The sequence below is a fragment of the Lacerta agilis genome, chromosome 1 (assembly GCF_009819535.1).
Source record: "Lacerta agilis isolate rLacAgi1 chromosome 1, rLacAgi1.pri, whole genome shotgun sequence".
NCBI lineage: Eukaryota > Metazoa > Chordata > Lepidosauria > Squamata > Lacertidae > Lacerta > Lacerta agilis.
In genome coordinates, this window is record NC_046312.1 from 126,843,511 (window position 1) to 126,858,764 (window position 15,254).

At 44.5% G+C, this 15,254-nt stretch overlaps 1 protein-coding gene across 2 annotated transcripts in view; it reads left to right on the forward strand.

Annotated features, from left to right (window-relative positions):
• The first annotated feature begins 9,725 nt into the window (after positions 1-9,725).
• The window catches only part of PIKFYVE (phosphoinositide kinase, FYVE-type zinc finger containing), an 80,461-nt gene continuing 74,932 nt past the window's right edge, over positions 9,726-15,254 (forward strand). Inside the window, exons 1-3 of one of the 2 annotated variants that reach the window (XM_033170338.1) lie at positions 9,726-9,931; positions 10,676-10,857; positions 13,727-13,912. In XM_033170338.1, the coding sequence (XP_033026229.1) occupies positions 10,686-10,857; positions 13,727-13,912 (358 nt within the window). In that variant the 5' untranslated portion in view covers positions 9,726-9,931; positions 10,676-10,685. The remainder of the gene's footprint in view (positions 9,932-10,675; positions 10,858-13,726; positions 13,913-15,254) is intronic. The other variant, XM_033170346.1, reaches the window with a different exon arrangement.

Genomic DNA, 15,254 nt, shown 5'->3' on the forward strand with positions numbered 1-15,254 from the left:
GGAAGGGCGGCCTCGGGGGGCGGAGGGCGATCTGCCAATGCGGAGAGCAAGGAAGCAAAAATGCAGAGCAGGGAAAAGGAGGAAGTTGACGGTCCCCAAGGACGAGAACCGGATCACTGCTGGGGATCTGGGAGAAGGAGGGCTTAGATATTTTGCAAAGTGTAACGCATCTCTGAGCGCCTAGGCGCAACGCAACCGGCAATCTGATCCTGGGCACAAGGCTGCGTGGTAGCACTGCGCGGTGTTTCCCCAAACTGGGAACAATCTGAATGTGAGGATCCTGGGATCTAAGGGGCAAGTGCCTAGATATGGGCAGAGAATGGTACCTGGCTGGTAGGAAGAGGGCAAAAGATGAAAAACAAGAAGAACGCCCAAGCCCTGGCCTGTCACAGCCAGAGATGTTGCTGTTTTCTCCGAGATATTTCAGGTCACACCTTGAGATATTTCATGTCACACCTTGAAACAAGCATGGTTACCATAGCTGTCAACTTTTCCCATTTTTAAAGGGAAATTCCCTTATTCTGAATAGGATTCCTCACAAGAAAAGGGAAAGGTTGACAGCTATGACATTGGTTACACTTCCTTCCTTGCATGGAAGAATTCATGGCAACCCTAGCATATGAAAATCAAGACTCTTCTCTGCGTGTTCCCTCTGGGCTCTGATGGTCACACTAAACTGGCGGTTGGAGTGTAAATGATGTATGCAAAACTAGCTTTTTATATATTTGAGGAGACTATCATGTACCACTGCTTTTTACCTGTAAAAAACTGAAGGAGGTACTTCTACTTTCTCACAGCTTGGACAATGATTTTATGGGGTAGAGAGCTGAAGGCGAAATAAATATCTTATCCAAGGCTGTCCACTGACGTTATTTGATGTTTCAGCTCCAAGCCGAACATGCTGTCACTGGGCAAACAGTCAGTGTCCCACTGTGGGGAGTTGGGTGGGTCAAAAAAAAATTGCACAAGTAATTCTGAGAGCTGCATCTGAGCTTGTGGCGTTCAAAATCAGACCACAACGGCACGTTGCTCAATATGTTCATTTACATACACATGGCTCTTTTCTGCTTTTCTATATCAGATTAACAGTATTCAGAATTTGTATACACTGAGAATGAGGAACCACCCCATTCATGGAGGAAAAGAAACTCTGCACGTGCTCAGGGGCACACAATTCAAGTGGTCAGAATACTTGTGGGTATAACGTGGCAACTCTACTTAGGATGTATCTGTTTTGTATATTTATGCAGAGAGAGATATTTTTTAAAATAATAATAATTAGAGACTGAAATTTGCATCAGCTTGGTTGACTCCCAGTTCTGATCCAGATCTCACAGAAATTTGAGGCATGCCTTTTCTAACTTCAGATGGATGAAATCGTTCCCCACACCCACAGTATAAATCCTTCCTCGTATCGTCAAAGCAAAAAGTCCTAAACTGGCATCCTCTCCTCCCCACCCCCACCCCCACCGATGGGCATTTTTGTTTGTACGGGTGAGCTTCCTATCGCCCCCCTAGTGTTGTTGACATTTGTCTATCTCTGGATACAATGAAGGAGTGCCCCTTTGGGGGCTAAGTCAAACTGTCGGAAGGTTGTAGCGCCTGCTGGGCCTGTAGAGACCAATACGGGACAGCCGTGTTTTGTTGGGGCAGATGGAGGCGTCCTTGGGGAACCTGCCATCTTCCGTTCCGTGGCCATGACAAAATGGGTGTAGATATCGCTTAGACAGGAGTGCGAAGTTGGATGGGGGAAAACACGACCTCTGCTTTGTTGCAAGGGGTTGGACTAGATGACCCAAGGGGTCCCTTCCCACTTTCATAGCTGTCAACTTTTCCCTTTTTTAAAGGGAAATTCCCTTATTCCGAATAGGATTCCTCGCAAGAAAAGGGAAAAGTTGACAGCTATGCGACTTTACAACCTTACAATTCTATGATCTGGGAAACCACCTGTTGAGATCTCTGCTGCATTGCAAGGGGTTGGACTGGATGACCCGCGGGATCCCTTCCCACCTATATGACCCCCCCCCCACTTGAGAACGCTGTCGATCGAAGCAACTGCACTCGAACCGACGGCCTGGGTCTGGGTGGGACGACGATCGCGGGGCTCGTTGGCTCGCGCCTGCGTCACTCGCCGCATTTTGCGTCGATTGCGTTGCCTGCGGCGGCGCCGGCGGCTCCTCCTCCTCCTCCTCCAGGCTCCGTCCCTCGGGGTTCGATTGCGTTGCCTGCGCCGACGGCAGCTCCTCCTCCTCCTCCTCCTCCTCCTCCTCTTGCCAGTGGCCGGCCCAGGAGTAGAGACCGGAAGTACATGCAAAGGCGGAAGCGCGTCCAAGTCGAATCAGGTGCTGCCTTTGCCGGGCGTCCCGCGTTCCCTCCGTCGCTGTTTGTTATTGTTATTGTTGTTGTTGTTGTTGTTGTTGTTGGACCACTGGTGGTGTTGGTGTCGCCTCCCGAGTGGGAAGCGCAGCTTGCCAAGGGAGGCAGGTGGCAGAAGGCAGGAGCTGCCTGGCTGGGATACAGGGAAGGAGAGAGCTGCAAGGGCAGGCAGGTAAGACGCACGCCGCCGTCATCCTCATTAAATAGTATTAATATCATTAATATTCCTGGCTGGTGGGTCTGGAGGGCGTTTCGTTTCTAGCGTACCTGAGCCAAGGCGAGGCTGCAAGTTTGCCCTCCTCCGTGCGTGGAATCAAGGAAGCAAAGAAACCACACTTGTCAACCGTTTTCTAAAGTGGGGTTTCTTTGCTTTTAAAGTATGCAGATGTGTGAATTTTGTATGTGTGAATACTTTTTTTTTTTTTGAGGGGAAACATTTTGATTCTCACAATGTAGCTTTTCTTGGGGGTTTGATAGAACACCAAACTAAGGCTAAGAAAGGAAACGAATGAACCAAACTGCTTGTTTTTTTACGTTTTATGCAGCCTACACCCGCAACTCTGGTGTGTAGGACGTGGTGTTCGAATCCTGCCACCTCTGCCTAGGTCCTCCGGAGGGGAAAGTTGCAGTGTGTGGTAGTGATGTACCTCGTTGCCTCGTGAAAATGAAGAAGGCAGGGGACTGCCCAACACTCCTGCATTACGGTGAATAGATGCAAAGGTAGAGAGGACTGTGCTAACCTTTGAGTATTGAGTAGTACAGGGAATGTTTGGTTATCGTGTGAGATCCTTCACCCTTGTAATGAGCTGCACCTGGCATTCCCCCTTCCGCACAACTATTAAAGGTGCAGGAACACACTTTCGTCACCAGTCTCCACGCTTTTTATACTGAAAGTGCTGTGTAAATTGCTATCTTTTACCTCTGGTAGTATAGTATATAATTTATGGGTGGGGAACTGATGCTGAGAGATGACTTGTACAAGGTCACCTAATAGGTTGATGGATGATTGGGAGAGGATCTGAGTCCGGATCCAACACTCCTTAACTTGACCACAATGACTACAGCACATTTTGTAGTGCTTTCCATGGCAAGGGGGCGCTCTGTTATAAAACTTGGGGTGGCCAGTATGAGAACCCCACCCTTTAAAACTGAAAACAGGGCAGTAATTTCAGGAAAACTCTTGCTTTGGTTAAAAAAGAAAGAAAAAGAGGTGTTGCTACACATATATTGATATAGGTGCCATGGGTGCCAGCATAAAATGGCTGAGCAGTAAGAAAAAGAAGTGTGGGTACTTTGTACTATTGAGTACTGTCACAAAAAAGCCCCAAGGTAGAATAATTGTTGGAACCTGTCTTCAAGAGAGGAGCTGGTCTTAAGATGCAAGCCTGGAATAGTTTGTGTAGAGAAGTGTAAAATATGCATGCAGTTTTTCTTCTTTGAAGAAATATATCCAAGTAACCCACTAGTAGGGCATACTCTAGCAGGAAAGGAGGAAGTGGCTGTTGCTTGAATCAAAACCTGCTACAATCTTTGCTTTGTTGAGCTTGTAAAAAAAAAATTCTCATGACTATATTGGACAGCATCAATTGCTTGGACTAACGATGAATGGAATCTTTATTTTTAAGGTTCCTGAGAGTGTGATGGAATATTAATTACCACCCTGTTGTGTTTATGTGGGAGAGAGAGGTGGAGAGAACATTACTTTGGTATATGTGTTGGAAATCCTCTTCCATTTGGATCAACAGGATTTATCCAGTGAATGTCCTTAAATTTGCTATTAATTGTTCTGTGTTACATCTTTGTTTTGGTGAGCGTTCCAGGGGGTGATTTTGTGTTTACCTCTGTGTTAAAGCCTAACATGCCAGCAATGACTAGCGACATGCAGGAATTTATTGGGAGGTACAGTATAGCGTACCCTACGGTTTCTAGAGACAGATGTCAGCTATCTCAAGTTAAGCATGTTGAATAGCTCTAACCATCTAATAATCTAAGTATCTAATAGATATTGATTAATATCTTGAAGTGGTCTTGAATTAAACTAAGAATTAAATTAAAATCCAGACAAAAATGGAATCAGAGCAGTGCACGGAAACGCCATTTACCTTCCTGCTGGAGCGGTACCTATTTATCTACTTGCACTTTGACGTGCTTTTGAACTGCTAGGTTGGCAGGAGCTGGGACTAAGCAATGGGAGGATTCGAACCGCCGACCTTCTGATTGGCAAGCCCTTGGCTCTGTGGTTTAGACCACAGCGCTACCTGGTAAAGCAGATACTGCATTTTAATTGAATGCTTAAAGCTTGCAGTTCTTGAACTATTGACCAGAACAACCATAAATCTCATTAATCCTTACAGCTTTGATAAGCTATTGTTGAGAGTAATGAGAGATTAACAATTAACTTTTAACAGGGGTCTCTTTGCAATTTACTTAATTGTCATATAACTTCTTTTATGATCACCTGCATTTGCTGAAACTGCCACATCTGCATAACAACGTAACAAAGCACCAGTGGCAGAGATCACTGATAAAAATGTCATTTTCTGCTTTCTGAAATAATCATAGTTGGCATTTTTGTTTTTGTTTTTTTCTGTAGTCAAATGTCAACCTACCCCTTTCTTTTGTTGTTGTTGTTGTTCAGTCGTTCAGTCGTGTCCGACTCTTCGTGACCCCATGGACCAGAGCACGCCAGGCATGCCTATCCTCCACTGCCTCCCGCAGTTTGGCCAAACTCATGCCAGTCGCTTCGAGAACACTGTCCAACCATCTCATCCTCTGTCGTCCCCTTCTCCTTGTGCCCTCCATCTTTCCCAGCATCAGGGTCTTTTCTAGGGATTCTTCTCTTCTCATGAGGTGGCCAAAGTACTGGAGCCTCAACTTCAGGATCTGTCCTTCTAGTGAGCACTCAGGGCTGATTTCTTTGAGAATGGATAGGTTTGATCTTCTTGCAGTCCATGGGACTCTCAAGAGTCTCCTCCAGCACCATAATTCAAAAGCATCAATTCTTCGGCGATCAGCCTTCTTGATGGTCCAGCTCTCACTTCCGTACATTACTACTGGGAAAACCATAGCTTTAACTATACGGACCTTTGTCGGCAAGGTGATGTCTTTGCTTTTTAAGATGCTGTCTAGGTTTGTCATTGCTTTTCTCCCAAGAAGCAGGCGTCTTCTAATTTCGTGACTGCTGTCACCATCTGCAGTGATCATGGAACCCAAGAAAGTGAAATCTCTCACTGCCTCCATTTCTTCCCCTTCTATTTGCCAGGAGGTGATGGGACCAGTGGCCATGATCTTAGTTTTTTTGATGTTGAGCTTCAGACCATATTTTGCGCTCTCCTCTTTCACCCTCATTAAAAGGTTCTTTAATTCCTCCTCACTTTCTGCCATCAAGGTAGTATCATCAGCGTATCTGAGGTTGTTGATATTTTTTCCGGCAATCTTAATTCCTGTTTGGGATTCATCCAGTCCAGCCTTTCGCATGATGAATTCTGCATATAAGTTAAATAAGCAGGGAGACAATATACAGCCTTGTCGTACTCCTTTCCCAATTTTGAACCAATCAGTTGTTCCATATCCAGTTCTAACTGTAGCTTCTTGTCCCACATAGAGATTTCTCAGGAGACAAATGAGGTGATCCGGCACTCCCATTTCTTGAAGAACTTGCCATAGTTTGCTGTGGTCGACACAGTCAAATGCTTTGGCATAGTCAATGAAGCAGAAGTAGATGTTTTTCTGGAACTCTCTAGCTTTCTCCATAATCCAGCGCATGTTTGCAATTTGGTCTCTGGTTCCTCTGCCCCTTCGAAATCCAGCTTGCACTTCTGGGAGTTCTCGGTCCACATACTGCTTAAGCCTGCCTTGTAGAATTTTAAGCATAACCTTGCTAGCGTGTGAAATGAGTGCAATTGTGCGGTAGTTGGAGCATTCTTTGGCACTGCCCTTCTTTGGGATTGGGATGTAGACTGATCTTCTCCAATCCTCTGGCCATTGCTGAGTTTTCCAAACTTGCTGGCATATTGAGTGTAGCACCTTAACAGCATCATCTTTTAAAATTTTAAATAGTTCAGCTGGAATATCATCACTTCCACTGGCCTTGTTGTTAGCAAGGCTTTCTAAGGCCCATTTGACTTCACTCTCCAGGATGTCTGGCTCAAGGTCAGCAACCACATTACCTGGGATGTATGAGACCTCCATATCTTTCTGGTATAATTCCTCTGTGTATTCTTGCCACCTCTTCTTGATGTCTTCTGCTTCTGTTAGGTCCTTTCCACTTTTGTCCTTAATTGTGGTAATCTTTGTACGAAATGTTCCTTTCATATCTCCAATTTTCTTGAACAAATCTCTGGTTTTTCCCATTCTGTTATTTTCCTCTATTTCCTCTATTTCCCCTTTCTTTTACTGGGGTTTAAATGTCAACCTATTCTTGTTAAGGCAGATTTCTAAACAGTCTCTTCACTGAGTTGGTTTCTATGCTGGATGCAGAGGAAGGATGGCGCATTCCAGCCCTCCTCTGCCAACCCTCTTGCTTGCCACATGAAGTTACTTGTTACCTATGGCTAACAAGCTAGTTCTTAAATGTAGGACTGAATTAGTGTGTATAAAAACATGGGCTACTATTTATTTAATGCTACGGCTTTTGATGCCTGAGAAGTATGTTTTTAAGACCCATTTTATTTCTGTGATTGTAAGTTGTTTTAAGCTGTTATTAATACTGTGTTTTAATTGTTGTGTAACCTTCCCTGGTACCTTAAGGGCGAAGGGCAAGTAATTAATAATAATAATAATAATAACAACAACAACAACTGCAAGGCTTTGTTGAGCTGACTTTTAAGAAGTGGCATTCACATGATTACAGTGGTACCTCGGGTTACAGACGCTTCAGGTTACAGACTCCGCTAACCCAGAAATAGTACCTTGGGTTAAGAACTTTGCTTCAGGATGAGAACAGAAATCGTGCGGCGGCGGCAGCAGGAGGCCCCATTAGCTAAAGTGATACCTCAGGTTAAGAACCGACCTCCAGAACGAATTAAGTTCTTAACCTGAGTTACCACTGTATTCCCAGTGAGTGGGGTAAGACTGATACCTTCTTAAGGGTATAACTTCACAATATAAGAAAAATGGAGTTTCTGGCCCCTCCAAGATCCTCCTTGTCCTGAAATCATTACATTGTATAGTTTCCCTCCCATTCCCATGACAGCAGGCAGTGATGTGGTGTGGAGCAGGGCTGAGACATGTTCAGCATAATGCCGGCCCACGAATTAAGCTCTTCTATTCATAACCTGTTGTAAAACTTATCGCAAAGCTATGGTTTGGGGCTGCAGCTATGTGCATCTTAAGTGGGATTTTTTTTTGCATAGGTAGCTTTGTTTTGTTTTTCAGAATTTTTGCATAGGTAGCTTTGTTCTGTTTCTTTTCCTTAAGGTCTTTTGGGCAGGACAGAATATTCCCATGCTACACTTAGCTATGTTTTCCTGACCTATGCTAGCATGGCGCATGAATTTCCGACCTTGCACCAGCAGTCCTATGCTGCCTCGTTTGATGAAATTGTTCTGGGCCTACTCTAGAATTATGGTGAAAGGAAGCTATACTGGTGTTTCGGGAAGAGATCACACAGCACCAAAGAATTCTAGAGTTTGCACGAGTTTGGTAGGACTGGTTCATCTGCAGTTTACTAATGCAGAAGTCACTTCTGACTAAGTGATCCAGTTTGCCCTGTATTTGCTCTATCGGGGAAAACAACCTGCTTAAAACATTAACTATGGAAATTCTGGTGTAAAATGTGTTGGTGGTTGCTCCACATTTAGGTTTTTTTGTTTTGTTTTGCGGATGGCTGTCTTGTCAGCTAAGCCTGATGGTGAGTTAAGCCATAGCTGTTCACAATCTGAATCTGCAGTTGTATAGGAATAGGAAAACAAATGAGGAATTTGTTGCGGCTGTCTCACCTGTCTTCCCCCAACCTGCACTTGTGTGCTCTTCCATGTACTCACATCTTCTCCCGACCTCCTTGTGCCTGATCCCACTTCTCCCTGCTTCTCTTTTCCTTCCCCCTTCCCTTTCCTGTGAGTGTCAGCAGGTGAGAGAATGCTGTAAGGGCTGCTATCCTGTGAGCTGTTACACAGCAGTGGCCTTGCCTGACAGCTTGGCGGTGAGGGCACTTGAAGGGATGAGGAACTGATCCTGCTCAACTTCCCCAATTCCTGAAGATAGTGGAAGGCAGGGGGAGGAAACTGGGATCAGAGTTCCCTGCTCTGGCAGGCTGAGTGAGGTCTTGTGCCTCTGTTCCATCCTCTGTTCCTGAGCACACAAAGGAGCAGCACACCTTCACAAGACACAACTCGTGTGTTGGGTTTTTCTTGGGTGGTGGGGCAGGTTTTAGAGGAGCTGACCCCTTATCTTTGCCAAGAGAGCTTGAAACTTTACCATCTTGTAGCTTGCAGAACTTCCCTTTTATGTGTGTTAGAGAGATTTATATAGGCTCTCTAAAGAGAATTATTTAGATTTATTTGAAGTACATACATGCTGCCTTTCAGGGGAAGCCCTCGTAGCCCACCTCCCAAATAGCTTATTCCAAAGTCCCAGGAGGAACATCCACATATCTCTTGGTGCTTCCGGCCATCACAAAGTATGTGGGTGCTTTCAGTTGTTTCAGGAGGCTTTGAAGACCTGCCTGTTTTAGATGGGCCTAGATGCATACGAGCGCCATTCTTGGCTGAGATGCTTGCTTGGTTTTTAGCTGTTTATTATACTGGATAATTAATTAATTGTGGAGGGATTGCAGTAGTGTTTGTCTTCTGTATTATTGATAATTGTATTAGCGCTTTTAAAACACCACGTTGAAAGAGTGGTACCCAGAAAGGTAGCTCAAAACTATTTCACCAAAACAACTAAACTTCTTTCATAATAAATATTTCTACCATTTGAGGCGTAGTTAAGGAAAAGAACTCACATCATGTCCAAAGTGGAGGGGAGAGATCTTTTTTTTTTTGAGCGAAAGGTGTATGTATGTGCATGTGGGGAGCTGAACCCTTCCCAAGTTATGGCTTAACTCCTCACAGTTTCCCCCAGGTGCTTTTTCCTTCAGACGAGTTTTTGTAACCAAAGGAACTCACCTGTGTGAAAAACATTGAGAGAGAGAAGCAGGTGTGTGTGTGTGTGTGTGTGTGTGTGTGTGTGTTTTCTTCTGCATGCCTCCTTTACTCTAAAAGAGTGGTGAGCAGCCTGCAGAACTGATAGTGCCCGCCAAGCCTCCCGATTTGGCCCGTGGCACCACCAACCTTTCAATCACCTGACACCATACAATGTTGGGCATGGACCAGGTAAACCAAACAGGAAGACTTGGGAGCGCACTCTGACATATGCTCTGCATTCTTCCCTTCTAGCGCCACCGGTAGAATTCAGTGCTTTTGGAATTGGGTGCCCTTTTCTGTCTTCTGGGAAGAATCTTCCTTTGCAACTGCGGCTTGAAGTCACGATGGAGCTGTGAAGGAGGAAGGGAAAGAACTGAGAGTGCGCTTGCAATGTGCTCCTGAGTCTTCATTTGCAAGCCTCAGGTTTGAAGGTGAGTTGCATGGCGTCACATGGTATCAAGTGATAGACGGGTGTGCAGCCCCACCCATCTGTCAGTGGTGCACAGAGCAAAGGGGAGTTCTGGATCTGGCTTGCCGTTCCCCATCACCTCTTCCTATGTGATTTGGCGGTCCCTGTAACAGGAGACTATAGCCTAAGGTAGCTCAGATTGATAGACCAATCCTTGCTAACTTAAGCTACAGTTCTCTTTTGTCAACAACTGGGCGCTATAGTCTGAATGAATCAGGATCAGGCTTACTGCCATTGTGTCTAATTTGGACCCAACTTGAAACACAGACTGGTTTCTCTGGACAGTTTTATTATGTTGTTCAAATAATGGACAAACCTCACTTCCTTATTGCTATGAGACAGAGCCTTGCTTTTCTTCTGAATCATCTGGTTTTAGTACTTCCTCTGAAGTCATGGATGTGCTTTTTCAAAAGTGAATAAATCTTTAGCTACTCTGTTCCCATTTCTTCCCTATCTCTGAATTCACTTCTGACTGCATCATATTTGGTACCTGTTTTAAGCTGACTGCCTGTTCCTCCTCCTAAACTGGATCTCCTTGGGAATTTATATCCCACCCTTCAGTGTTACCACACCAGGGGGCACTTTAAATAATATAATAGTCATCAGAATAAACTCTGAAAAGCAGAGTTCTTAAGCAGCAGAATGGTAACATGCAGTGGCTTATCTTCCATTGGGGCATTACAATGTGCATCTTCAATTTTCTTAGGATCCATGAAATGGCCACAGATGAAAAAGCATCTCCGACGTTGGACACTCTGAACGACCTGCCCTACTCTCCTGGCAGCCCGTCTCACCTTACACACTTCAAACCTTTGACTCCTGACCAGGATGAGCCACCATTTAAATCTGCCTATAGTTCTTTCGTGAATCTCTTTCGTTTCAGTAGGGGTAAGTACTAACTTCCTTCCATGGCCGTACATTGATTGATTAATTGTTATGAGTGAAGACTTGCTGCCAAAAGTGGGAACAGCCTACTCAAAGCATGCAAAAACCACATATGCTGTTGGGCTCATTAACGTGTAACACTAAACTAACTCTGGTTTATTTAAACAAGCCAACTTCACACTAACCACAGTTCCTGGTTAGCATGTAACACGAAACAGTGGTTAGACGAAAATTGAGTGAAAGCTTCCAATCTCTTCTCAGCAGCACCAGAGGAGGAGGGGAGAGCCCATGAGCTTGAGGCTTGTACACACAACCCTAGTATTAAGTGCAATACAGTCATTTTAGTGCAATGTAGCATGGACTGCACATTGTTGTTGTAACCAGCCTTGTGCAGATGCCCATTTTGTGAAATGAGTGTGTTCTAGGAGGGATTGTGCCCACTGCCCCTGCCCTCTCCCTCCAAGCATTCAAGCCAAATGGGTGACTTGTTTGCCAAAGTGGATAATCCTATTCAGTGTCTGGCTTGCATGTGCTTGTCTGGGTGCACAAATACAGGTCCCCGTGTTACTGAGTGCTGGAACTCTGAGCATGCCCCAAGACTGTGTTTTGCTCTGAGCAATGGCTGTGCCATTGTGGTAGACCAGCAAGAGCCCCTATGGTGGCAGAGGGCACTGATCCCAGGCGTGAGGTTGTAATTGCCTAGTTGATCTCCAGTCCCAGTGCCATATCTAAGACAAACAACGCCTGTAACTGTGTCGTTAATCATCCGTTGTGCGTGAATGGGTACCAGCCAGTCAGCATATCTTGCCTCGAGTCGAACAAGTGTCTGTTCTACTATATTTATGAAGAGGCTCACGTGCGTCCTCTTTCAGGGGAGAAACGAGCATGTCCCTAAAGTAAGATTTGACAGTCAGGGATGCCCCTGTGACTTGCTTTGAGTCCTCTGGCAGAATACATAACTCTTATGACTCTGGCTGATCTAGGAAAACTCATCAACTGTGTATTTTGTTTAAAAAACAACACTCACATGTTGCCTGGACCTTTGTGAAAAGGCCTTTTCAGATTCAAGTTGAGGTTCACTCATTAAGTATTCTACAGGTGAAACTAAAAAAATTAGAATATCATGGGAAAGTCCATTTATGTATACAATTGTTTTCATTAGCTACTGAAGTTTAATATATGAGATAGACTCATGACATGCAAAGCGAGATATGCCAAGCCTTTGCTTGTTATAATTGTGATGTTTATGGTGCACAGCTGATGAAAACCCCAAAGTTGAAATTGTTAATTTGGGGTTCTCATCAGCTGTATGCCATAATCATCACAATTATAACAAAGGCTTGACATATCTCGCTTTGCATGTCATGAGTCCATCTCATATATCAGTTTCACCTTTTTAAGTTGAATTCCTGAAAGAAATGAACCTTTCCACAATATTCTAATTTTTCGAGTTTCACCTGTATAATCGAGTGTATGTTGCACCAACCGTTTGTTCAGCTTTGGGGGATTTTCACCCAAAGGTACTCCACACTGCCTTTCCCCTCCTCCTCAGACGTTGGACCCCCCCAGTGGTTGACTGTGGAGCTGGAGTCTCTGTTTAACTTTAGCTGGAGCTCTTGCTTGTCACCTCTTTCCTCATTCCCCTGACTTCTGAGCCGTGTTGCCAGCGCCGTTCTAAAGAGAAGAGTTTTTCTATTTTTAGACCGGAATAAGGAGGTTCAATGGAACCCAAATTAAGATTAAAAGTGGAGTAACTTGAAGAAGTAGGTGAAGTAGCTCATCCTTTTTGAGAGTGTTGGTGGATGAAAAGAATGGTGGTTTGGGAAGGCAGCGGATGAACATCTCCTTTGGTTAAGAGACCTGGTCCTGCCTGACAATGCAAAAGGAATTTTTGTTTAATAAAGTGAGTCACGTGTTGTGCTTTTTCCTCCCCAAGTATGACCAGCCCCAGTCAACAGTAAGCTTCCAGATTGTTATGATAATTCTTGTAGGCATGAGAAACAAGTGACCAAAGGAAGGGGGGCCTCCCAGACCAAAGGAACTGGGAGGTACTGAAGCCAAGAACTAGTTCATCATTGCTTAGTAATTTGTGGATTGCGATCTCCCAACATCTGAATTTATAGCTATAAGCTGCCTAGAATGCCATTGGCCTGGAACTTCCTGCTGGAAGGTCTGGTGTGTGTTTGGTTCTGAAACTGGGGCTTGGTATGAGAGAGTTATGAGAGGCAGGGTGCAGACCTACTGCTCTTGCTAGATGCAATGTTTGTAGTTGCATGATTCCTTTCCCCTGTTACTTAAAGTGATGGACGGTGGTAATGGTTGGGAGCAGAGTGAGGGGTGCTGTTTCCTTGGAACTGTCTTTGAAGAACGATAAATAATGTTTGGTTCTGATTTCCTTCTCTCTTTTCCTAATAAGAGTCGTAGGTGAGCGCTGGCAGCCTAAGTACTGTTTGTGCTGGCGATAGATAACTGAGGCTGCTGGCCTACGATAAGTCCCACTGGGCTTACCACTTAAAAAAACTTATTTCGGGAGGTGGGGAATGCAGAAGATTGGGCTGCCAAAGAGTTCTTTCTTTAGATCTAAGTCTTTCACTATGACTCATTGTGGGAACTGTGGTTCTAGAGAGATTTATGAGAAATTTGGTGAACACTGGTATTCTAGAGAAGTGCCTGTAAAATAACGACATTTCTGCTTTGTGTATATTTTGTACACACACCTATTCACTAGGTGAGACGATCTTTCCCAGGTTCATAAGTCATCGCTTATGTCTGAACAAACGCTAGTGTCTGATTTATTTGAGAATAATATAAAAGGGTAGTTTTCCAGTTCACATATCTCAACATTGATTAGACTAACACTCCCTCTTTCTAGACGATGGTCGTCTTGCTTCCTCCGTGGAGAGAGCAGAGACAGGACAGGGTGATCAACAGGCGCTGAATGCAAGTTGGTCAAGTCCGCAACATACTTTGAGGTCGCGGTCGCTAAGGTCGTCTCCTGTACCTTACAAAAAAAACCAGCCCTCTGGGGAGTTGCAGAGAAGATCTTCAGCATCTTTAGGTAAGAGATCAGAGTTTGAAAAGAGGTGGTCTGTGCTTTATAGTGCTTCGAAATTTCCCAAGCCCCATTCAGCTCAAGAGATGCTTCCAAGGAATCTTCTAACATTGTTCTTGCTTTAAAAAACAACATACTCCTAGATTTGGCAATGTAAAAACTCAGTTTTTCTGTGTTTGTTTAGTTTTTTTTTTTTTTAATTCATCTAAGCAAGAAGGAAAACCTGCGTGTGTTTCCTGCTGCTTTTGTTTTCTTACCCTACATGGGATTTCTAATGTATACATTTATGGAATTCCTAATGCCGTCCTTTTTGTTGGGAATGTGGAAATTAGGAGGGAAGTATGTATGTGAGAACAGATGGACGAATGTCTGTCCATGGTGACTTGCTTACCTCTGTGCCCACTGAAAAGTCCTACTTTCCAGACCTCTTTTCCATTCTTGGTGTAAAGTCAGAAGAACACACAAAGACTTGCATTTTCCCACCTTATTATGTTTCGAAGCCATGAAAACTTGGTTTTTAAAAAAAGATAACTTCCAATGATCTGCAGAGTGGGGGATGCCGCAATTTGAGTCTGGGGCCATGAACACTTAAAAGTGTTAGCAAATGATACATAAATCGCTGGCTCCTATGCATGGTCCTGAAGCCCTGATGTGGGCATGCAGATTCCCCGTTACTTGTTGCTGCCTCCAGTAGCAACAAAACCCTGGTGTACAAGATTCAGCTGGCATTCCAAGGTCGCATAACAGGGCCGTGACCTAAGTAGATTAGATTTCAACTGTGCCCAAGTCTAAAAGTCCAAACAGTTATTTGAAGTGAAATGCCCTCTGTTCTGTTAGGAGTCCTGATTTCCATCATGGGCTTCATTTTCAGGGGGAGACTTGAGAGCTGAGCCAAAACTACACCGAGAGATTTGTGATTAACGCTCTGACTTCTGTTGAATCAGATGGACCCGCAGGAGTAGGGTAGTGCCTGGGGCTGCTCATTTGTTTGGGGCAATAGCATGGGGCCATTTAACCATGGGCTTACACCATTTTCTGTTATAGAATGCCCCCCCCCATAAGTTGCCCTTTGCTCTGGAAAGAGGAATATAAGCACCTCTCCCCTCCTGCAAAGCAAATATCCCCTGGGAGAGCATTTGCATTGGGGGGAATGGTCGATGTGGGACAGGGTTAGATCCTGCTTTCCTGATCCTAAAAGCAATGGGAAGCCAGCGATACTCAGTACAAAAAAAACACCAGGCAATTAGTTTTTGTTTAACTCAGCCACAGAAAGCTGGAGTTGTTAGCTTTTCCAGCATTTCAGAGAATCAGGCCTAGACTTATAACTGCTGGAAAATATTGAAGAGCA